The sequence below is a fragment of the Bos indicus x Bos taurus genome, chromosome 6 (genome assembly GCF_003369695.1).
Source record: "Bos indicus x Bos taurus breed Angus x Brahman F1 hybrid chromosome 6, Bos_hybrid_MaternalHap_v2.0, whole genome shotgun sequence".
NCBI classification, from domain to species: domain Eukaryota; kingdom Metazoa; phylum Chordata; class Mammalia; order Artiodactyla; family Bovidae; genus Bos; species Bos indicus x Bos taurus.
Genome location: NC_040081.1, coordinates 36246100 through 36271694, shown reverse-complemented (window position 1 = coordinate 36271694; position 25595 = coordinate 36246100). Strand labels below are relative to the sequence as shown.

At 39.7% G+C, this 25595-nt stretch overlaps 2 protein-coding genes and 1 long non-coding RNA gene across 6 annotated transcripts in view; 1 reads left to right on the top strand and 2 right to left on the bottom strand.

Moving 5' to 3' along the window:
- HERC3 (HECT and RLD domain containing E3 ubiquitin protein ligase 3) overlaps window positions 1-25595 on the top strand; it is a 198368-nt gene that overhangs the window by 161946 nt on the left and 10827 nt on the right. The window lies entirely within an intron of this gene.
- NAP1L5 (nucleosome assembly protein 1 like 5) lies at window positions 3886-6025 on the bottom strand. Its single transcript, XM_027544096.1, has one exon. The coding sequence runs from the start codon at window positions 5892-5894 to the stop codon at window positions 5145-5147; it is 750 nt and encodes a 249-aa protein (XP_027399897.1). The 5' UTR covers window positions 5895-6025; the 3' UTR covers window positions 3886-5144.
- On the bottom strand, window positions 14935-23557 carry LOC113894142. Its single transcript, XR_003511482.1, has 2 exons — window positions 23312-23557; window positions 14935-15537 (listed from the first exon to the last, which is right to left on the bottom strand). It is a non-coding gene; the product is annotated as an uncharacterized LOC113894142 (long non-coding RNA).

The following is a 25595-nucleotide window of genomic DNA, read 5'->3' as shown; positions in this document are numbered from 1 at the left end:
TCATTCTATATTCCTTCCAGTTTAACTCAAGTTAATCAAATCAAATGTAATCAATATCTTCCCCAGTTTCTTCCATATTAAAAAGAGGTTTGTATGACATGTGTGTGTACTCAAGTCGTGTCCTACTCTTTGTGATCCCATGAACTGCAGCACGCCAGGCCTCCCTGTCCATCACCAACTCCCAGAGTTCACTCAGACTCACGGCCATCGAGTCAGTGATGCCATCCAACTATCTCATCCTCTGTCATCCCCTTCTTCTCCTGCCCCCAATCCCTCCCAGCATCAGGGTCTTTTCCAATGAGTCAACTCTTCGCATCAGGTGGCCAAAGTATTGGAGTTTCAGCTTCAACATCAGTCCTTCCAATGAACACCCAGGACTGATCTCTTTAGGATGGACTGGCTAGATCTCCTTGCAGTCCAAGGGACTCTCAAGAGTCTTCTCCAACATCACAGTTCAAAAGATACCTAGATTCTATAAAGGAATGTGAGAATAAAACCCACACATGACAAACACTTCTAGCTCCTTGAGATCAACTGAAGTTAGGAATGCTGAGACTTCACTTGATCTCTTGAGATAGTCTGTGGGAGGTGTAATCTTTAATATCTTCATGGTATTTGTGCTGGGCTGTTACAGGAATAGCAGATAATTAAAATGCTAGTAACATTTCTCGAGTGCTTCCCATAGTTGAAGAAACTGAGGCATGGAGAGGTATAAGTTACTTGCTCAGGTTTACATGGTTAGAAGTCCAGAGTTCAAAAACCAGAGCCAAGTTTCAAAGCCATTTTGTTTGAGTGAGAGCTTAGGCTCTCAGCATATTGCCACTAAGAGGCCAAGACCAGAGGTTCAGGGTCCCTGTGTCCCTTCATCCCTTGAAGATAAATAACTTGAAGAGTTTGCTGTTTTCAGTTCAGACAGACTATGCAATTTTTTAAACACAAAGTTGGCATAGTTGAAAACATACTATATATGTATAAAATTGTATGTCTGAATTGTTTAACTTAGGTTGAGATAATGCTTATATCTATAAATTTATTATAAAGCCCTCATGGACAGTCTTAATAATGACTGCACAGCCTATGTGAATGTGTGTTTTCCCTACTTTCCCTTTTGAGTGTCTGGCTTGTTTCTATGTTCTTTTTTTCCTTCCCTTTCTTTCTCTTCCCCTTCCTTCATTTTTAATAAGACTGTATCAGACATCTTAACTATAAAACTTTGTTTTTAAAATTGCTCTTTTAATGATAAGGTCCCAAGGGTGAAATGGAATTAGTGTATATCATTTTGAATCTGTGGCTATTTTTGCTAAATTTATTTTGGTTATGAATTATACCAACTTATACATTATCATCAATGTATGAGAGTACTACTCTATTTCATCTAATCCTTAAAAATACTGAGTATTCTTTTTTTAAAATCTAGTCTAATAAGAAACTTGACTTCACTTGTAAAATTTTGTATTTCTCCCATATATAAGCTACTTTACATATTCTACATAGCATTAATCCATTTTTCTGATGTTTACCTTTAAAGTATTTTTTCTTAAAAAAAGTGAATTAGGTAGAAGTGATCATTGCACAACATTTTAATGAATTAAATGCCACCGAATTGTTCATTTTAAATGGCTAATTATGTTTTGTGACTTTCGTGTCAATAAAAAAATGTTTGTGTCCCTGTGTACGCACGTGCAGATGTGTCTGTGTGTGCTTGATGGTAAAGTCTGAGTCCGGGAGAGCTGCTGTACTGTGCTGGGCTGTGAGTGTCAGCCTGCTGCAGTCTCCTGCATAATGCTCATAGAGACTGAGTTGAATGCGTAGTGCATGCTGCCTTTCTTTCTGCCAGTTATGTTGGGTGTTGCTTACTAATTTGGGTCTATAATGGATTAAAAGTGGTTTATGAGTGAGAGTGTTTGACCTGCCTTAAAGAGAGGATATTCTGCTACATATTAACATGCAAGTTTTATGGCTGCCTGAGGAACTATCAAATAAGCAATTCAGGAAACGGGGGGAAAGATCAAGCTAGTTAGGAAATGGTGGAAATTGCTTGACATTATGAAGGGCATCACATATGTGCTTATATCCTGAGAAAAGTGGCCAATAGTGGTATGAATGGTAGCTAGAAAACCCCATAGCTGAAGTTGTATGTATAAGTGAAAGAAAGATCCAGACCTTGCCGGAGGCCTGGACCACTTAGTACTGTCCTTTCAGGATGTGTCTTGCTGCCCTAAACAGGATTGCAGTATTTCCTTTTTTAAAGTAGTCTGCTGACATCTTTTATATAATTCTCTATTAAGACAAAATGATTTTCATATGATTTATATGAACTTTTTTTTGTATTTGTATTTTATTGCACATTTTATTCCATTTGCTGCTTGCTTTTAAAAATGTGAAGTCTTTTAAAATTTTTATAACCTCTTAATTTTTGTGTTGTCATGTCTGTTGATTATTTCTTTTGGTCTTAAATCACTCTAGACTTAACCTTTCCCTGTCCAGTAATTAGTAAATGTGTAATAATATATTTTCTTCCATTAAAAATTTTCTTTTGAGTCTGTAGTTTAAGATAAAATCTTAACTGTTTCCATATTAGTAAACAATTAGGTGAAGATTAGGGTAGTTATATGGTTCTAGATCCAGTTTGGGTTTTGATTTGAAGTGTAGTAAATAACATGTTAATATGGGAAGAATTGACACTTTTGTGATATTCAGTCTTACCTTCCAAAGGCCTGTTTTTTACATTTCTTTGTGATATTCTATTTTTTTTCTTTTCATAGGTTGCATACATTTTTAATTGAGGTTTTTATAAATATTTTTATTTTATATACTCTGAGAGCCTTTTGCATGTATTTTTACCATTATTAAAGTGCCTAGAAATAATTAGTGGTTTTTATATGTTTATCCGGTAACTGATCAGTTCCTCAAACTTACTGAATGTGATAGCTTTCAACTGATTCTCTTGGGCTTTCTATATAAAATCACATCCCTTCCAAAATTTTTTATTTTCCCCACTAATTACACACCTTATTTGTTTCACTCATTTTTGTTTTTGTAGGACCTAGAAAAACAAGTCTTTATTCCTAGGGATAAGAAATGAATATTGAATTTTTAGTTTTTTTTGCTTCTGTTCCAGTTAGGCATGATTATCATTTACTTCTTCTATAATAAATTATTTTGATTTTCTCTTTTTGTTGTCTTGACCCTAAGGAAGATTGTTACATTAAGGTTTTACTCAACTATTGCAATTAGCAACAGGTCAGAGCTTCCTTCCATTCCCTAAGGTAAATGGGTCTAATGTTACTTCTGAATAATTTTAACCCTTAAGGGAAATGAAAAAAAAAAAAAATCTGTGTGTTTAAAATTTGTGGGGAGTCACTTTCAATTTTATACTTAATTTAGAATGCCCAGATATAAAGTTGAAATAGCCTTTATATGCATAATGTCTTTTATTCTTTCTGGGAGGAAATCAAAATCTGATTTTTATATTGAGGAAGAAGACCTTTTATTGAATTTATTTGTTTACAAATGAAAGGCCACATTCTTAAACAATAAAATCATAAGAATATAATGAAAAAAAATCATAAGAATATAATGTATTTTCTCCCTTTTTGTAACTTACGAGAGGACTGAATTTCAAATCTTCCTCTTTTATCTTTCATATAATAATAACAATGTTAATAACAGCTGAAGTACTTTGAGCATTTAGTGTCAGATGCTGGTCTATGAGCTTTATGTAAATTAACTAGCTTGTTCTCCATAATAACCTGTGAGGGAGGAATTGTTACTATCCCCTTTTATAGATAAGGAGAAACTAAACACAGATTAACTGAATTGAAGATTCATCGATAATAAGAGGCAGATCTGGGATTTCATTCCAGGCAGTCAGAGAATGAGTCCTTTTGTTTTTTGAAAATACAGTTTTATTAACACCACAGTGGTAAACAATTTTATGCTTAAATTTCCTTATAGATCACACAGTTCAAAACCCACAAAGAAGCTAAGAGTCTTTACGTTAAATGTGTCCTCCTAAAAATCCTTTGCTGTATGCCAATCTGTTCCCGAGCAGTAAAATTTGATTATGCACCATTTTATATTAATATGTCACATTTACATAGCAAAATAACGAAGGCACAGCTAACACAAGCAAACTGAAACCCTTTCTACTTCTGAGCTGCGGATGGGGACACACAGTTGGATTGGTTCTTCAAGTATATATTTTTTCCCAAACATTAGCTTCAGTGAAGAGTTCTGATAATTTTCACAGCTACATTCTAAAAGCTACAAGACAAAAAGACATCACACAATTCAAAGTACATAACATTGGATACACATGCTTTACAGACTTTACTAGAATTCTACATTTTTTCAAGTAAATTAATACTTCTAAAATATTTGATAAGGGGATTTAATGCTTAAACAATTGGGATTTGTTTTACACCTTTGTAAATAGACATTACCAAGAAAACACATAAACACGAGACCGTAAATAATGAACACACACGTTGACAATATTATACAGGTCATACACCCTCCTTCTCAGAACCAAATATTCAGAACAGTCTTTAGAATCTGAAGTGGCAGTTTTCTGAGCCTCATTAACAGTATTGTCATGATCTCCAGCACCGGGTTCCTTCGTCCCATCTCTCTTCTCTGAAGTGTAAAGCTAATGTTACAAAAACAAAGTCTTAAAGATGAGATCTGTTTTGAGTTCTGCTGCTGCTGCGCTGGAAAAATGCAAAAGAAATGGAAGAATTCGGCATTGAGAACACGTTCGATCTCGGCTTGGGTGTTCCGTGCCTAGTGCGACACTGTGACGAAAGGATTTTCAAAGTGACGTTCTTTAATTCACATCTACTTGACACCCTTATTAAGTCTCAACTCCAGTCCTCACAGAAGAGATCATGAAAAATCATTTTAAATTTAACTCATTTTCAACACCTGTTGGTATATTTGTGTTCAAATTGGAAATCAAATTTGAGACGCGCTGGGCATAATCTGATTGCGTCAATTTCATAGTATTTTAGGAATGTCAGAATTGATTCCTACTGTACTTTGGTCCAAAACCTGAGCCGTTCAAGTCCACCAATGTGTACAAAATAATAGTAATCGGGGTTTTAAATCTGCGTCGTCATTCTCCTCTGCACTCTCTGCCCCGCTTATTTCTTGGCGTCATCAGGCACTGCAGAGTGGGGACCCTCATCTTTGGCGGCAGCGGTCCCCGCAGCCTCTGCTGCAGGCTCTTCTTCCTCCTCGTCCTCCTCCTCTCCCTCCTCCTCATCCTCGTACTCGTCATCATCATCATCCTCCTCATCACCCTCTAAGGTCCATGCACACCCCTCCATCTCACCGGTGAGCTCTTGGATCTTAGCAAGTAAGGGCTTATAGATATCGTTATACTTTTTCTCCAGAGCCTGGAATTCCTTGTCAAATTTGGCTTCTATCTTATCGCATCGCTTCTGCAGCTTTTTGAGGGCCAGGACTCGGCATTTTACCGAATTAGGCAGGCTCTCGATAAAGTCATTTCTAGGCTTTGGTGCATTCTCTGCAGGGGTCTGGGGCTCCTCAGCCATCTGACCGACCACACCGTCGGAGTCGCTGGACGCGCTGTCAGAATCTCCCCCCTGCGCACCACCTTCCGCCATTACCTCCTCCGCTGCCGCGGCCGCATCTGCTGCTGCTGCCGCCGCCGCTGCCTGGCTCGGCTCCGCAGAGCCCTGGTTCTGCGAGTCAGCCATGTTCGAGGAGCAGCGCAGAGTTCTAGGTGGCTCCCACAGAGACCTGCACCCGAGCTGCACCACAGCGATCTTGCGGCTGCGGCAAGCGGCAAGAGGCGCTGACGTTGGCCGCGGCGGTGACGTCGCGCGGCCCCGCCCTTTCCCCCCGCGGGCCCTTGACTGGCTCCCCATAATCAGCTGATGGTGGGGCCCTCGAACCACACCAGCAGCCTCCTGTTGCTACCCTGCTCTCCCCTGCGCTGCGGGCAACGTCAGGACCCGTTTCCTAGCTACCCTGCTTACCCCCACATCTGCCCGCGCAAATCCCTCCCCCAGTAGAGAGGAGCTGGGGGTGGCGGCAGGTGTACGCGGCAATTTTTCACGAACTGTGTGGACGGGCTTAGCCTTTGCCACTTGACTCCTCTAGCTCACGCAGGTGCTTATATATATCTGCCAGTATATGTGTCTTGGCATTTGTCTCCATCTCTCTGTAGCTGGCGTTGGCATCTTGAGCTTACTCTTGGGGACTCGGCTTTGATCACCTCAAATTTCAGTGAAGTCCTTGCCAGAGAGTAGAGGCCTGGGGGGATCTGTCTCCATTCCACCCACTTAGGGACCTGTGGGAGAACTGAACAGTTTTCAGCCCTTCTCCCCTCGTCCCACCCTCAACAGCCCCTCTTGCCCCTCTCTCAGCCTAGTGGCACATATACTGGTAGCACGGTCTTCTTTCAGTTAGGCGGACCCTGGAAGCAGTTTTGGAGCCATTTGACCAGGAAATGTCTGAAACCCTGGGTATCCTGGAATGTTCCAGAAGGCTCCTCAATAGCTTTGTCCTGTGGGGAGGAATAAAGCTGGAGGAGAGCCAAAGAAAGCAAAGCCTTCTAACGCTGGAGGCCCAGGGTAAGGGGCCCCCTGCCTTATCGGAGCTGAGGCGCATGTTTAACAGTGCCGTTTGCTAGGGATGTACTGTCCCACACGTACACACAGGCGTTGTCCCCAAGATATGGTTCAGCATCTGCTCCAAGGGTCTAACTGGTGATTTGTATATGAGAACGGTTAAAAAAAAAAAAGCTATCGAATACTAATCTCTTGTTTTCTAACAGTCAAATGAGTAGACATTTTAGTTTTCTGTTTATTAAATCAAAATGAGAGCTTCTTAAATAAGGGTAAGAGCACATTATTTTAGGTATGGAAGCCAAACGATCCTTACAGGACTTATTCAGGAATGTTTTCAAATTAAGCATTACTTATACAAATGCCTTTTTCCCCATTATATTGGGACTTGCCGAAGTATTTACATAAAACACATGAATGTAAGGAAATTAACTGCCCAAGTACATTGGTGTATCTTTTTGGGTCTTGTAAATGTTGGTTAATAATATGCAAAGCATTTAGTGCTGACACTTAGCAAGAAGTGCTAAGTGATATTTTGTTTACAAAATAGTTAAATTGTATTTATTACTCAAAAATAACCTGCAATAATATACTCTTAGAAAAGGACATCTTAATAAGAGCTTTCTTACCAAAAAAAAAGAAAAGGACATCTTTGTGTCCTTCCTCAAAGAAACTTTACAAACGGTTCAGTATATCTGCAGTAGAAAATATCTTAGTTTTTTTGTACTTGTAGTTCATATTATTTACTTTCTTAATTATGTTTCAGATAATTTACTTTCTGCTTCCCTGTTACCATTCATAATGATGAGATTTTTTGGTTAAGGTTGAAATTTCGATCCTGGCCCTAAATTTGGTGTAATAATGTATCTATATTTAGTTGGCTGATGCTATACATACTTAATATATCACCTGCATGTTCCATATACCATCTTTTGATGGGTACAGCTACTGTGAGCTTAAGACTGTATTTTCTCATTTTAAAAAATAAGGAACTTAGGTGAAGAAAAAGGAAGTGAAATGCTCTTTTACCTGATTTATCACCTGATTGGCAGAATCAGGGACAGAAGCGAGGCCTTCAAACTCCTGTAATATAGAAGCTATGACACACTTTAAAAAGACAAAACTTAACTCAGACTTCACTCAATCTAACTAACTTGAATTACTTGAAACAACCAGGGTGTACCCATCTTTTAGGATTTTTATGTTCCCATCTTAAAAAATCTTTAGTGTTAAGCTAGGCTTTACTGACCAGGGTTCTTGGACTGCTTAATAAATGGAAATTGATAAGAGACTAGATGATAAATTCAAGCAAGGCTTTTTTGGGACTCTTGCTGCAAACAGAAGGGAGCTAAAACGAGTAACTTCCTTGTTTACTCCCTGTGAGGATAGGGGGGCTGGCACTGGGAAGCTAAGGGTGGGGGAGGGATGGGTTCGGGCCAGAGGGGTGGCTTAGGTGGTCTGCCCACCCCCTTGGTGGTACTGTGTGCAGGAGGCATGTGCAATACCCTGCTTTTGCTCCCGGCTCCTCAAGTTGGCTCCTGGAAGTTGGATTTTTGGTCTTTTTGTATCTTGTTCATAAATTGCCCAGAGAGGCTATGCATGCAGTTATTTTTAGTTCCTTGTTACTTCCTATTTTGTTGTTGGAGGAGAGGTTTGTCCAGATACAAGCACTGCAGCAAAGGGTCCCAGGTCCCACCTGTCTCAAGGCTACTCTTTTTTTTTTTTAAAGCCTGTGTTGAGATATAGTTCATGTACAACGAATTTTTGCCCTTTTTAGGGTATTTTGACAAACACATAGAGTCATGTAAACACTACATTAATGGAATTGTAGAACAGTGACCTCATCTTCTTCAAATATCCTCACGTTCTTTCCCTTACTGTCAACCCTGGCAACCACTGGTCTGTGATCTGTCTCTGTATCCCTAGAATGTCATATAAGTGGAATAGGTGTGTAGCCTTTTGAGTCTGGCCTTTTTCTCTCAGCATAATGAATTGGAGATTCATCGGTGGCAATGTATACTAGTAGTCTGTTCCTTTTTATTTACTGACTAGTATCCCATTTGAGTTATTTCCAGTTCTTTGTGATTACAAATAATGCTGCTGTGAACATTCAACAGATTCTATGTGAACAAAGGTTTTTATTTCTCTTGAGTAAGTACCTAGAAGTGGAATTGCTGGGTCATATGGTAAATGTAGGTTTAGTTTTATAGGAAGCTTCCACAATGTTTTCCACAGTGGCTGTACTATTTTGCTTTTACAGTGGCAATATGTGAGAGTTGCAGTTGCTCCATACCCTCACCATTTCATATTGTTGAGTTTTGTCCCCTAATCTAAGAGCTGTATGTGAGTCCATAATGATTAATGACATCATCTTCCAGTGTGCTTACGTGTCATTCATATATCTTCTTTGATAAAATGTCTGTTTAGATCTTTTGCTCATTTTCTAAATTGAACTTTTTGTTCTCTTACTAATTTTCTAACATTTTTTATATATTCTGGGTAAAAGTTTTATGTGAGATATGTGTTTTTTAAATATGCTCTTTGGTCTGTGACTTGTCTTTCATTTTTGTAATAGTGTCTTCCAAAAGCAGATATTTAAAATTTTGATAAATCTGTTTTATTAATCTTTTCTTAGTAGATTATGCTTTTGGTGTCATATTTAAGAAATCTTTGCCAAATTCAAGGCCATAAAGATTTGGTCTTAGTTTTCTTCCTGAAGTTTTACAACTTAAATTTTCGCATTTAGACTCTGATCCATATTGAGTTAATTTTTAAATAAGTGTGAGGTATATGGGCTTCTCTGGTGACTCAGACAGTAAAGAATCTGCCTGCAATTTGAGAGACTCAGGTTCGATCCCTGGGTCAGGAAGATCCCCTGGAGAAGGGAATGACTTACCCACTCTAGTATTCTTCCCTGGAGAATTCCATGGACAGAGGAGCCTGGTGGGCTACAGTCTATGGGATCGTAAAGAGTAGGACACAGCTGAGTGACTAACATTACTACTACTATAGGGATATATACCTTTTGCATATTGATCTTCTGTTGATATGGTACCATTTCTTGAAAATACTATCCTTTATTCACGGAATTGCTCATTCAATTTGGCAAAAAGTGATTGTCCATATGAGGGCTGCCCTGCAGTTCAGCTGATAAAGAATCCGCCTGCAGTGCAAGACACCCCAGTTTGATTCCTGGGTTGGGAAGGTCCCCTGGAGAAGGGCTTGGCAACCCACTCTAGTCTTCTTGCCTGGAGAATCCCCATGGACAGAGGAGCCTGGTGGGCCACAGTCCATGGGTTACAAAGAGTCAGACATGACTGAGTGACTCAGCACAGCACTGCACGATTGTCCACATACATGTTGCTCCATTTCTGGACTTCGTGTTGCATTGATTTACGTGTCCTTTCACCAGTACCACACTTGTAACTGTGTAAGTCATGAAATGAGGTACTTCAAGTTGGTTAACTCTGTTCTTCTTCAAAATTATTTTGCTCTTCTAGTTCCTTTGACTTTCTATGTTTATTTCAGAATTGGTTTGACAGGCATTTTAAAAAACCCTTGGATTCAGACTCTGAAAACAGTTTGCAATGCATATAGTACCTGCTTAGTAAGAATTATGTGTTTAAAAGTTTTAACTCTTGTTATTAAGAGTTGTCTAATTTTGTGGGCTTTATGGACTCTAGTGTATTATTGGGGCTGCCAGTAACACATAGTTGGGAATAGCAAGATGAGCTGTTGTACTGTCACGTCTTTATCTCTGCTTACTGTAATTTCTCACACACCTGTCACATCGGGGGAAAAATAAGAAAGGTGGATGATGGGAGGGCACTTTGGTGAAGTGGTTGGGAGCACAGATCTGTACTCAGACTCTGGCTTCACTTTCTGCCCCTGCCCATTTACTAGTTGTTCGTCTTGAATTCAGTTCTCAAATTGGAATAACGATGGCATTAACTTCAAAATGTTTTTTCTTGAGTTTTTGTGTATTTGTTTTTATTGGGCCACAATTCTCATATCATAAAATTTACTCAAAGGGTACTCTTAAGTATCACTGAGACAGTGTGTATCCAAGTACTTACCATTGAGTCAGTTCTTCACATCACGTTGTTCATTAGATTTTTTAAAATATTTATTCATTTGACTGAGCCAGGTCTTAGTTGTGGCATGTGGGATCTTTAGTTGAGGCAAGTGGATTCTAGACGTGGAGAATAATTCTCTTTGGTTCTGTGCTCCAACACCTGTTCTGTTTGCAGCCAGTTAATTCTATTGGCTCATTTCAATGAGCCTGTGGAATTCTGGCAGTCTTTCTTCTTCTTCTTTTTTTTTTTTAAACCGTCTCTGCCCCTTCAGTGCAAGCTGACAGTGTTCCTGCTTATATAAAATTCTCATAAAACTTATTGGCCTCCCAGGCAATTCATGGGGGTCCACACCATCAGACAAGAGAGGCCTCCACAGATCTTTCCTGGATAGCCACATCTTTACCCCTGGCTTCTACGGAGATGGTTGACTGGATCCATGAGTCACATGCCTGATCTCTTTAGCAGACCATTGTTCAGCCACATCCTTGGCCTTGTTTTCAGAGCATGCTATCTAGATAGGCTGAGGATTTCCAAACTTTCCAGTTCTGTTTCTTTTTCGCTTAACAATTCCCTCTTTATCTCTTTCCTCTTGCATTTTACTATAAGCAGCAAGAAGAAACCAGGTCACACCTTTAATATTTTGCTCAGAAATATCCTCCGCTAAGTAACCAAGTTTGTCACTTATAAGTGCTAACTTCTATAAAACATTAGAATGTGATTTGGCCAAGTTCTCTGCCACTTTATAACAAGATTGCCTGTTTCCAGTTTCAAAAAAATAATGTGTTCTTCATCTCCGTCTGGGACTTTACCAGAGTGCTTTAACATCCATATTTCTATCAATATTCTGTTTATGATTTATATGTATTTTCTAAGACAGTAGAAGCTTTCACTGTAGCTCTCCTCTTTTCTTTCTGAGCCTTCACTGGAATCTCCTTTAATGTCCTTATTTCTGTCAATAGTTTCTTCAAGGCAAACTAGGCTTTTTCTATCATGCCCTCAAAATCCTTCCAGCCTCTACTTATTACCTGATTCCAAAGTCACTTTTACATTTTTAGGTATGTGCTATTGTAGTACCCCACTTCTTGGTACCTAAATCTGTCTTGGGGTTCTCCAGACGAAGAGAACTAGTAACACACACACATACATATAAAGATAAAAATTGATTTTAAAGAATCTGTGTGTGATTGTGGGGCTGGCAAATCAGAAACCTTCAGAGCAGGAGGGTAGGCTGAAAATTCTGGCAGGAGTTGATGTGACAGTCTTGAGTCAGAAGGCAGTCCGGAGGCCAGATTCCTTCTTTGGAGAACTTTAGTCTTTTAGAGCCTTCAACTGACAGGATGAGGCCATCCACATTATGAAGACAAATCTGCTTTACTCAAAGTCCAAAAGTGAATCACATCCAAAAAATTCCTTCCCAGCAACATCTTGAGTGATGTTTGATCAACAGCTGGGCACGATAGCTAAGCCAAACTGACACATAGAATTAACCATCGCAGGCTGTAATGCAAAATCATGCTGATGGTGCTTTTCTTAGGTAGTTGTACCAGAAAAATGTTACCAACTGTTGACAGAATTCAAAAATGCAGGACATGAGAGCTGCAAGCTCTGGTTTTATTCAGGGACCTTACAGAGGACTGTAGCCCTGGAGACAGTTTGTCAGCTAACTCTGAGCAGTTGCTTGAAAGGGGCAGGGGAGCAGCCAGTATATATGAATTTTTTGGCTGGGAAATACATGGAGTCAGGCATACATCTTAGTGAAAGATTACTGCTAATCATAATCAAAGAAGTGCTTATCTTTATATGGGAAGATGAAAGAATCTGGGGCCATTGAAATTCTTCCTCAAGTATGTATCAAAACTATTGAGGGGTCCATATGTTCAAAACACAAAATGCTCCATTCTGTTTTTTGTCCTAAATTCCTTTCAGTGTGTCCTGTTAGGTCAGTGAGTGAAATAGCAAATGATTTGATCCTTGTAGAACTGGATGGCAGGCAATGTTCTTTGTTTTACCACTACCTCCCTTTAGAACATAAGTTGAACAAGGTTTAGGAGACATTTCATGACCAATTTGTCCCACAGTGCTAAGAAAGTTCATTCCTAGGTCAGGCGAGGATGTTCCTTCCCCTGCATCTATAGAGTTGCACCGTTACAGTTAAATTTGTATAGGACTGTTGTTAGCGGAGAAGGCAATGGCACCCCACTCCAGTACTCTTGCCTGGAAAATCCCATGGATGGAGGAGCCTGGTAGGCTGCAGTCCATGGGGTCACTAAGAGTCAGACACGACTGAGTGACTTCACTTTCACTTTTCACTTTCCTGCATTGGAGAAGGAAATGGCAACCCACTCCAGTGTTCTTGCCTGGAGAATCCCAGGGGCGGGGGAGCCTGGTGGGCTGCCGTCTATGGGGTTGCACAGAGTCAGACACGACTGAAGTGACTTAGCAGCAGCAGCAGCATTGTTGTTAGTTGCTGAGTTGTGGCCAACTTTTGCAACCCCAAGGACTGTAGCTCACCAGGCTCTTTTGTCCATGGAATTTCCCAGGCAAGAATACTAGAATGGGTTGCTTCTCCAGGGGATCTTCTTAACTCAAGGATCAAACCCACATCTCCTGCATTGCAGGTAGATTCTTTACCACTGAGCCACCTGGGAAGCCCTTGTATAGGAATATATACATGATCAGTTGCCTCAAGACGTTGAGCCATCATTAGTTTTCTCAAAGATCTTGTGACACATTGGGTAATGCAAGAAACAATTACCTTATACAGGATTTAAGTAATACAGCTAATAACAATAAGACCACAGTAGAGATTTGTGCATGAGCTCCAAGAACAAAACCAGCTCCTTAGTAGACCACCAAGACTAGAAAGTAGATCACTTAAGGCAGAAATCAGATTCTTCATGTGAGTCATTAAATGGATAGTATTGGAGGATTCATCTGGTATAAGGATGCAGCACTCAGTTTGAATTACGGCCTGCCTCTTTGAGATGCTAGAAAGATATTGAGGGCCATGTGTTTTATAATACTGCTTTTTTTTCATCATATAGATCTCATAATTCAGTAAGCTCATAGCCTGATTACTGTCATTTAAGGCCTGTTGGGTGAAGGCTTTGATCTGGGTGGTTACATCTTCCAATCCTACTGAAGGCACAGAAATAGCTGCTAAGTGCTCAGACCAGTGAAACACAGATCTTTTGAGCCCAAGGGAATCCTAGGATACATCTTAGTATCCATTTTGGCAGAAGCCAAGACCACAAATTAGTGCCACAAAGCCACTGAGTTCCATTAGGTTCAAGTCAGTATTTCTGGTCACCTGACCCAGTCTGTTTCATACTAATTGCTGTATTTAAGGGAAATAATATGTTGGCATTGTTCATAAGGCACTCAGCTTAATTTTCAATTGTTATTTGACTGGTTATCTTTAATATGATTTAATTGTTTTTGACATAGGCAGGCCTTTAAACTTAAATGACTGTAGCCCAGTGATAGCTATATAAATCCATCCCATAATTGAGGGAGAGTCTTTTCTAATAAGTGGGAAGTTACGTTCTTTGAAATTTAGCTTATTGTTCTGATTGAGCTTGAGTAACTTTAAAAGGGAATTCATGTTATGGTCAGGGTCAGAAAAAGTATGATTGATTAGCCAAATGAGGGATTCCCATCTAGTAATATCATTAGTGGCCCTAAAACTTCTTTCTTCTAAAATAAATTTTTCTAAGGGCCATCCAGTTAGAGCCTTGGAGGTAAGAAATCCACCAAAGTAAGCCAGAAGTACTGGACATAGATAAGTGACCACAAGTCTGAAAATTGGATTGATTTTTTTAAATTGTATAGGATTATTCATGATTAAAAAAAAATTTTGATTCTAATGCAAAGGTCCAAGAAATTAACAAAACACTATAAATGATCATATGGGTCTGGTCTGGCATTTTAATATAGCTGTCTACTCCTGATATTGTCTTCTCGGCCTGGTGTGGATGTAGTTTCTCCTCTGAGTGTTGTTTCAAGGGGATTTTGAGGTCAGGAGCCCCTCTCTATAGACCAGTCTGGTGCATGGCTCTTTTTCAGTGGGAAATGTAAACCTAAGGATCATTTCCCTTAAGTTTCATTGTGTATAAGCTAGTCATGAGTATCTGATGGGGTCTTTTTATGTAGGTTGGAGAGAGTCCTTTGATTGATGTCTTTCCTGTATATAATCTCCTGGTTGTAGGTCATGGGGCATCTATCTTCATGCAAAAATAGATTACTGTGGTAAGCTTCAGAAATAAATTTAGAATGTCATTTTAATAATTCAATTAAATCTTACAATAATACAACATATTAACAAGGAGCCATCTAGGAAGTTGAGTCTTAGGCAGTCAATACAAACCACAAAAACAGTTAAGAACACTAGAAATTAATATTCACTGAAATAAATTTTTTCTTTCTAAAATCACCCTCATTTCTCCCAATGATGGCCAAATTAAGATCATATAGGCTCTTTGAAATTGCTTTTGCTGAGTCTCTTCATAAGGAATCTTAGATTGAACATTTAAAAGGTCCCTCAGGCTAGAAAAGCCATGTCAAAGACTAGGCATCAGATTCTGCTTGCAAAATCCACAGATTTAGGCAGGTTCCTCTCCTCTTCAGGTCCACAAAAAATCTTGAGATCCATGCACCTGCCAGGAAGTAGCCGCCCTTATTCACCTGATAAGGCTTCTAGGAATCCTATAAGCAAAGTACTAGGTTGTTTTTCAAAGGGGCTTTATAGTTCCATTAAGTCCACCTCAGGTCTTTGAAGTTGTCTGCTATATCTGATTTTTGTATAGTCTCAAATATGACATCCCATCCAAAGTCATGGTAATATAGCCAGTGTTTCCAATTATCTCCTGTTATAAAGAGAACAGATTCTTATTGAAATTGTGCAAATAATTATATTGCCATGAAAATAAGAATATTCACCAAGAGTTTCCAAATTCTGGAGAAATCAGAGAAGTGATGAATATTTCATTTCTGCTTACAAAGGTATAATTTACCAAACTGCTATAAATCATAATTAGCTTAAGAGGAAAGACAAAAAGTTTCTCAAATCTGGGAAAACAAAACATTAAAAAGAATCAGCAATAATTTTTCAGAGACTTAAAAGTTACAGCCATCCTCGTCAGTTCATTCAGTCTCATGTTACTAATTCTTGATCCTCTGTTTACAGTTTTATGAAGCCATCAGGTTTTCAATTCATGTTCTTTAATTTCTTACCCAGTTAGGTAGTATGATCTGAAAGTTACCAGAAACCTGTGTTTGTCAGAAAATCCTTTCTATAATTCTACTTGGAGATCAAGCATTTTTGTAAAAGCATCAGAATAAAAGAGTAATTGTATATTGATGACAAAAGACTTTCAAAAAGCAGTTAAAGACCTGATGACAATGCATTTGTCAAGGAAATTTGGGCATTTTTATACACTATTACAATATTAAATTTTATTTATTTTAATTTGATTATACTAGCCATGTAATTTAGCATATCAAATAAGCCCAATTAGTTTAATATTTCTCTCAAAGATGTTTCAGGGGCCCTCTGGAGCATCCCGAAGTTATCTATAGGTCAAAAGAACTTCATTTAGAAATCAATATGAGGAATTTTGTCAAAGATATCAAGAGTTTTTAAAACTCTTGTTCAAATAGAATTATAGGTCATTGTGAAACAATACTTACCACTTAACCAAAGTGACAAAGATTCAAAGGCAAATATAGAAAGTTACAACAGATTACTTAAATAAAAAAAACTTCAAAATCTGTTATCAAAATCATACCAATACTCCAAGAAAACCTTGTCCTCTTAACAGGGGGCCAAATTCTAGTTTTGCACCATCTTACCTTTAACATTGTAATTCATTTACTCAACTAAGTTTATTCTTATCAGTTTATTCTTAGCCAGTCCAGACGATGCACAAAACTCTTTTCTCTGTTTCTTTTTACATCATTCTAAGACTTCATTTTTTTACCTTTAGATTTTCCCCTATACTTTCTCTCTCTTTCTTTGAGAAATGGTATTGGAGTATAGTTGATTTACAAGGTTGTATTAGTTTCTGCTGTACAGAAAAGTGAGTCAGTTATACATACATGCAGTCTTTTTTAGATTCTGCTGTCATGTAGGTCATTGTAGAGTATTGAGTAGTTTCCTGTGCTGTACAGTAGGTCCTTATTATTAATAGTTACCTATTTTATATATAGTAGTGTTTATATGTCGATCCCAGTCTCCCAATTTATCCTTCCTACTGGTAACCATAGGTTTGTTTTCTGTGTCTCTGACTCAGTTTCTGTTTTGTAAAAAATTAATTTGTGCCATGTTTTTGGATTCCACATATAAGCAATATCATATGATATTGTCTTTGCCTACTTCACTCAGTATGACAGTCTCTGGGTCCATCCGTGTTGCTGCAGACGACATAATTTCATTCTTTTTGATGACCAAGTAATACTCCACTGTGTGTATATGTCTGTGTGTGTGTGTATATATATCTCACATCTTTTGTCTCTTCTCTGTCAGTGGACATTTAGGTTGCTTCCACGTCCTGACTATTGTAAATAGTGCTGCACTGAGTTACGGTTTTCTCTGATATATACCCAGGAGTGGGGTTGCTGGATCATATGATCGCTCTATTTTTGTTTTTTTTTTTAAAGAACCTCCATACTCCTTTTTCTCTTTCTCTCTTTTTAACCTCTCTCTAGGACAAATTACTCTCTTTTCCCTTAACAGAATGCATTTCTGTTCCTTATAGCTTGTTTTTTTCCCTTACATACAAAGATGTTTCCCTTATTAATTTTATTAGTTTTAATTACAACTCTTAAAAACTTAATTTCTAGTGAAAACTAAGAAATAAGCAGTTTTAAACTTTTATTTTAGCATTCTGTACACTGACAAACTTATGAATACTGGTTGTAATTTCTTAAAAAAAAGTGCTTTCTTACAGAAAATGTCTCCATGTGGCGCCAAGCATATTTATTAATAGTCCTGAATATCTTTATTTTCTCTGTAAAAGGAAATCTATGTTCAGTAATTAATGTTTCAGTATCTAATTTTATTTTGGAATGATTTCGATATTCAATGAACTTTCATCATTTAACATAATTTAGCAAAACTCTAAAGTTTCAAGTAACGAAGTATTTGGAGAAGCTATTTTCCAGTAAATATAACCGTAAAAACAAGGGTTCTCTGGTGGCTCAGTAGTAAAGAATCCACCTGCCAATGCAGGAGAGGTGGGTTTAATCCCTAGCTTGGGAAGATCCCTTGGAGGAGGAAATGGCAACTCACTCTAGAATTCTTGCCTTCAAAGTTCCGTGGACAGAGGAGCCTGGCAGGCTACAGCCCATGGGGTTGCAAAGAGTCAGACATGACTTAGCAACCAACAATAGACCATAAAATATAATTTTTCTTAAAGCGACCTAAAAACTGTCATCTCATTTACAGTTAATTTACTTATAAAAATTCAATAATACACCAGGTTATTTTTCTTGCTGACAAATTTTATAATGGAAATGAGATCTTAGATGACTTTTAGTAAACCTCGAGTATTACTGTTAATGTTGATTACTTTAAAGAGTCTGTATTAACTAAACTAACAAACTTAAACTAAGTTTAATACTGAATATTAACTTAAAACTGAATATTTACCAGTTCATGTGACCTGAAATTCATTTGGATTAGTTTCTCCTATATTTTTGAGACTTTATACAGGTGCTTCAGATCAGATCAGATCAGTCGCTCAGTCGTGTCCGACTCTTTGCGACCCCATGAATCGCAGCACGCCAGGCCTCCCTGTCCATCACCAACTCCCGGAGTTCACTCAGACTCACGTCCATCGAGTCAATGATGCCATCCAGCCATCTCATCCTCTGTCGTCCCCTTCTCTTGCCCCCAATCCCTCATGGCATCAGAGTCTTTTCCAATGAGTCAACTCTTCGCATGAGGTGGCCAAAGTACTGGAGTTTCAGCTTTAGCATCATTCCTTCCAAAGAAATCCCAGGGCTGATCTCCTTCAGAATGGACTGGTTGGATCTCCTTGCAGTCCAAGGGACTCTCAAGGGTCTTCTCCAACACCACAGTTCAAAAGCATCAATTCTTCAGCGCTCAGCCTTCTTCACAGTCCAACTCTCACATCCATACATGGCCACTGGAAAAACCACAGCCTTGACTAGATGAACCTTTGTTGGCAAAGTAATGTCTCTGCTTTTGAATGTGCTATCTAGGTGGTCATAACTTTCCTTCCAAGGAGTAAGCGTCATTTAATTTCATGGCTGCAGTCACCATCTGCAGTGATTTTTGGAGCCCAGAAAAATAAAGTCTGCCACTGTTTCCACTGTTTCCCCATCTATTTCCCATGAAGTAATGGGACCAGATGCCATGATCTTTGTTTTCTGAATGTTGAGCTTTAAGCCAACTTTTTCACTCTCCACTTGCACTTTCATCAAGAGGCTTTTTAGTTCCTCTTCACTTTCTGCCATAAGGGTGGTGTCATCTGCATATCTGAGGTGATTGATATTTCTCCCAGCAATCTTGATTCCAGCTTGTGCTTCTTCCAGTCCAGCGTTTCTCGTGATGTACTCTGCATATAAGTTAAATAAACAGGGTGACAATATACAGCCTTGACGTACTCCTTTTCCTATTTGGAACCAGTCTGTTGTTCCATGTCCAGGTCTAACTGTTGCTTCCTGACCTGCATACAAACTTCTCAAGAGGCAGATCAGGTGGTCTGGTATTCCCATCTCTTTCAGAATTTCCCACAGTTTATTGTGATCCACACAGTCAAAGGCTTTGGCATAGTCAATAAAGCAGAAATAGATGTTTTTCTGGAACTCTCTTGCTTTTTCCATGATCCAGCGGATGTTGGCAATTTGATCTCTGGTTCCTCTGCCTTTTCTAAAACCAGCTTGAACATCAGGAAGTTCACGGTTCACATATTGCTGAAGCCTGGCTTGGAGAATTTTGAGCATTACTTTACTAGCGTGTGAGATGAGTGCAATTGTGCCGTAGTTTGAGCATTCTTTGGCATTGCCTTTCTTTGGGATTGGAATGAAAACTGACCTTTTCCAGTCCTGTGGCCACTGCTGAGTTTTCCAAATTTGCTGGCATATTGAGTGCAGCACTTTCACAGCATCATCTTTCAGGATTTGGAATAGCTCAACTGGAATTCCATCACCTCCACTAGCTTTGTTCGTAGTGATGCTTTCTAAGGCCCACTTGACTTCACATTCCAGGATGTCTGGCTCTAGGTCAGTGATCACACCGTCGTGATTATCTGGGTCATGAAGATCTTTTTTGTACAGTTCTTCTGTGTATTCTTGCGATCTCTTCTTAATATCTTCTGCTTCTGTTAGGTCCATACCATTTCTGTCCTTTATCAAGCCCATCTTTGCATGAAATGTTCCTTTAGTATCTCTGATTTTCTTGAAGAGATTTCTAGTCTTACCCCTTCTGTTGTTTTCCTCTATTTCTTTGCACTGATCGATGAAGAAGCCTTTCTTATCTCTTCTTGCTATTCTTTGGAACTCTGCATTCAGATGTTTCTATCTTTCCTTTTCTCCTTTGCTTTTCGCTTCTCTTCTTTCACAGCTATTTGTAAGGCCTCCCCAGACAGCCATTTTGCTTTTTTGCATTTCTTTTCCATGGGGATGGTCTTGATCCCTGTCTGCTGTACAATGTCACAAATCTCATTCCATAGCTCATCAGGCACTCCATCTATCAGATCTAAGCCCTTAAATCTATTTCTCACTTCCACTGTATAATCATAAGGGATTTGATTTAGGTCATACCTGAATGGTCTAATGGTTTTCCCTACTTTCTTCAATTTAAGTCTGAATTTGGCAATAAGGAGTTCATGATCTGAGCCACAGTCAGCTCCTGGTCTGGTTTTTGCTGACTGTATGCAGCTTCTCCATCTTTGGCTGCAAAGAATATAATCAGTTTGATTTTGGTGTTGACCATCTGGTGATGTCCATGTATAGAGTCTTCTCTTGTGTTGTTGGAAGAGGGTGTTTGTTATGACCAGTGCATTTTTGCCAAAACTCTATTAGTCTTTGCCCTGCTTCATTCCGTATTCCAAGGCCAAATTTGCCTGTTACTCCAGGTGTTTCTTGACTTCCTACTTTTGCATTCCAGTCCCCTAGAATGAAAAGGACATCATTTTTGGGTGTTATTTCTAAAAGGTCTTGTAGATCTTCATAGAACCCATTCAACTTCAGCTTCTTCAGCGTTACTGGTTGGGGCATAGACTTGGATTACTGTGATATTGAATGGTTTGCCTTGGAAATGAACAGCGATCATTCTGTCATTTTTGAGGTTGCATCCAGGTACTGCATTTCAGACTCTTTTATTGACCATGATGGCTACTCCATTTCTTCTGAGGGATTCCTGCCCTCAGTAGTAGATACAATGGTCATCTGAGTTAAATTCACCCATTCCAGTCCATTTCAGTTCGCTGATTCCTAGAATGTCGACATTCACTCTTGCCATGTCTTGTTTGACCACTTCCAATTTGCCTTGATTCATGGACCTGACATTCCAGGTGCCTATGCAATATTGCTCTTTACAGCATCGGACCTTGCTTCTATCACCAGTCACATCCACAGCTGGGTATTCTTTTTGCTTTGGCTCCATCCCTTCATTCTTTCTGGAGTTATTTCTCCACTGATCTCCAGTAGCATATTGGGCACCTACTGACCTGGGGAGTTCCTCTTTCAGTATCCTATCATTTTGCCTTTTCATACTGTTCATGGGGTTCTCAAGGCAAGAATACTGAAGTGGTTTGCCATTCCCTTCTCCAGTGGACCACATTCTGTCAGATCTCTCCACCATGACCCGCCCATCTTGGGTTGCCCCAGGGGCATGGCTTAGTTTCATTGAGTTAGACAAGGCTGTGGTCCTAGTGTGATTTGATTGACTAGTTTTCTGTGATTATGGTTTCAGTGTGTTTGCCCTCTGATGCCCTCTTGCAACACCTACCGTCTTACTTGGGTTTCTCTTACCTTGGGCTTAATTTCCTTTAAGTCAATTAAGTAGAGAGCTCTTTTACAAATTAATTTTGGCAATACCATTCAGAAGTAGACATTTGTCTATAATGTACACACATATAGACAGATATAACCAGAGATCTCATAGCTTCATTTTAAATCTTAGTCATGAATCAATATAAAACTCACTAATTTATAAATAACATTTGGAGTAAGTTTAACTCGCTTGGGTTGAATATTTATTTATTTATTTGTCTGTGCTGGTTCTAAGCTGCAGCACACAGGATCTTCAATCTTCATATCGGCATGAGGAATCTTTACTTGTGGCGCAGGAAGTCTTAGTTGGGGCATGTGGGATCTAGTTCCCTGCTGCTGCTGCTGCTAAGTCGCATCAGTCATGTCCGACTCTGTGCGACCCCAGAGACAGCAGCCCACCAGGCTCCCCCATCCCTGGGATTCTCCAGGCAAGAACACTGGAGTGGGTTGCCATTTCCTTCTCCAATGCATGAAAGTGAAAAGTGCAAGTGAAGTCGCAGTCGTGTCCGACTCTTCGCGACCCCATGGGCTGCAGCCTACCAGGTTCCTCCATCCATGGGATTTTCCAGGCAAGAGTACTGGAGTGGGGTGCCATTGCCTTCCAGGGATCAAACCCAGGCCCCCTGCATTCATAGTGAAGAGTCTCACAGTGGACCACCAGGGAAGTCCCTTGCTTGGATTTTAAAGGTCTGTTTTCCTCCCTCAGTCCCAGGAATTAGAGATGGTTTAAATAAGAGTAAGGCAGGAGTTCTTGAGCGTTCTGGTAGAACATGTATATCTCAAAGATGCAAGGAGGAAAATGCAAGTTCCTCCTAGAAGGAGTTTGTGCCCTTAGAATTTTGAAAAGATGTTTTATCGAGGTGGCTTTCTTTAACTGCTTATGCAGAAACTGGTTTTGGAATGTCAGAAAGAGCTGCACCTTGGCCATTTCAGAGGATTTCCTTAGTTCCTAATTAAGTACTTACAAGTATAAGGTCTGTACATATGTAAACCCATTTGGGGTATTAGTCAGGGGTCATCTGACATCCCATTTTCTTCTGTTTGGGAGGCTCTTTCTCATTTTAAAGTTGGCTTATCAGAGTAAAATCACTATTGAAAACTGGCAGGCCAATGTGTGGTTTATGGGCTTAATTCTTCTAAGTGGCACCCTAGAGTCATTTCAGCTCTTCTGCGTGTCTTGTTTTCTCCTGCTGGCAGTCTAAAACTGGTGTGGGTGCTCTGAGCACTGAATGGCCAATTTTTATATATGTGTCTCTGGATTAATGAATTTGTAAATTAGTGAGTGGGTTTCCCTAGGGACTGCTGCACAGTATGAGGACTTGCCTCTGCCACAACTCAATTTCCTCAGTTGCCTGAGAAAGTTGTAACTGGCCAGGAGAGCTGTGTCCCTTATCTTTGGAGCTGAAGGCTCTCATATGGTGCCTTCACTTTTATCCAAGAAATCCTGTTAAGGTAGATAATTTGAGGAAAGACATCAGATCCATCTCCTACCTAATCACCACTGAGCACTTTCTCAATATCTTACAAATGAAAAGTCAGGTACCTTTCTTATTTACTGCTGAATAAAACTCAAGATTGTCAACCAAGACAAGAGACTCAGCCAAATTCGTCCAGACTCACCAGGAAGGTGGACAGGCACAAGGGCCCTTGCTAGTGCCTTGGAGGGTTCAGATGAAGGAGAAAAGTCTGCACTGGGTCCATTCATGGTTTCTGCAACTGCTGACAAATAAAAAATGCACAGTTTGAGAGAGATGATTTTTGAATTCAGGGGCCTTTGTTCTTGCTATTCAGTGGCTAAACTGGATCCAGCTCTTTGCGACCCAGTGGACTGCAGCACCCCAGGCTCCTCTGCCCTCCACTGTCTCCCAGAATTGCTCAAATTCATGTCCATTGAGTTGGTGAGGCTATCTAACCATCTTATCCTCTGCCACCCCCTTCTCCTTTTGCTTTCAATCTTTCCCAGCATTAGTGTCTTTTCCAATGAGTAGGCTCTTTGCATCAGGTGGCCAAAGTATTGGAGTTTCACTTTTAGCAACAGTTCTTCCAATGAATAGTCCAGGTTGATTTCCTTTAGGATTGGCTGGTTTGATCTCCTTGCTGTTCAGGGGACTCTTTAAGAGTCTCTGCTAGAACCACATTTGAAAGCATCAGTTCTTCTTTATGGTCCACTCAGCCTTTATGCTCAACCTTCTTTATGGTCCACTCACATCTGTACATGACTACTGGAAAAACCATAGCTTTGACTATGAGGCCCTTAGGGGCCTTACTTAGTACTATAGCCTGTGAGACAGAACATAGATAGGTCTGAGGAACTGCTCCTAAGAGGTAGAGAAAGAGCCAATACATGTAATTTTTTTTCTTTTTTTCTTGACTGGAAAATACATATAGTCAAACATACATCTTGGTGAAAGATTTCTAATCACAAAAGAATCAAGTATCTCGAGTAAGTGATTTTAGTGCTTATTTATGTATAGGAAGAATCTGGTGTCACTGAAATTCTTCCTGACATGTATCATAACTATCTTGGGACCAAAAAACACAGAATATTTAATCTTGTTCTTTATCCTGTATTATAGGGCTTCCCTGATAGCTCAATTAGTAAAGAATCTGCCTGCAATGCAGGAGACCCCGGTTCGATTCCTGGGTTGGGAAATCCCCTGGAGAAGGGATAGGCTACCCATTCCAGTATTCTTGGGCTTCCCTTGTGGCTTAGCTGGTAAAAAATCTACTTGCAATGCAGGAGGCCTGGGTTCGATCCCTGGGTTGGGAAGATCCCCTGGAGAAGGGAAAGGCTACCCATTCCAGTATTCTGGCTTAGAGAATTTCATGGACTGTATAGTCCATGGGGTCGCAAAGAGTCGGACACGACTGAGCAACTTTCACTTTCACTTTCTTTCATTCCTTTCAGTGACTGCATTGGCTTATGACTTGATACTTGCAGAACTGGAAGGCAGGCAGCATTCTGTTTTACAGGCTTTGTCTTTGTCAGGAAAGCAGTACATTGTCTGCATTGTGAGAACTTTCAGCAGCTGTAGTTAAGATGTACAATATTTTTACATTAGTGGCTTTTATTTTAAAAACTGAACATTTACCCCTTTTTAAAGATGAGAAAAGAATGGCTTAGTAACCAGATAGAGGACATGGCAGACCCTGGATTTGCACCCCTGTCTACTCCACCACTCATTGTATTATACCGCCTATTGTCAGTGTTTTGTGCTGGTCTCGGCCTGTCAATAACCAGTGTTGTGACTGAACCAGCCCTTGTGGTTATGATTATGACTGCAAAATGCCCTTCGGAAATAATTATCAGGACACTTTGGGGGGGAAAAAAAAAGTTTATTACTTCAAGACCTGGAAATTGCATAGCCTACCGGGGCCACATAATAAGGTTGGGTTGGGGCTGGTGCAGAGAAAGTGAGTGTGGATTAGAGTCTGGGGTTCTACTTTCATTGAGGTTGACATTGAGGGCCTAGGGTTTCATGGGCTTATACTTCTAAAAAATTATTTTTAAGAATATATATTTTGCTGTGCTGGGTGTTAGTCGTGGCACATGGGACCTTTAGTTGCAGCATGCAAACTGTTAGTTGCAACATGTGGGCTCTAGTTCCCTGACCACGGGTTGAACCCACGCCCCCTGCAGTGGGAGTGAAGAGTTCAAGCCATCGGACCACCGTGGAAGTCCCTTCCGGGCTTATTCTTTATTTATAAATTTAAAACATAAGAGGAGGAATTTAATGTGTGGGAGGAGAAAAAAGCAAGTGGCCCAAATGGTCAGTTATCAAAATCAACCAAAATCTTTGAACCAAAGGAACTTCAGTGGGGTAGGCAGCCTGGCTGTTCATGTTTTCTGCTTGTGTGGCTGGCAATGTGTTTATTCTCCGTAGCTATCTTTGAAGTTGATGCT

What these genes read in the sequence shown, in the direction of transcription:
- NAP1L5 (XM_027544096.1), bottom strand. Translation starts at nt 5,894, where the DNA reads ATGGGGAGCCAGTCAAGGGCCCGCGGGGGGAAAGGGCGGGGCCGCGCG.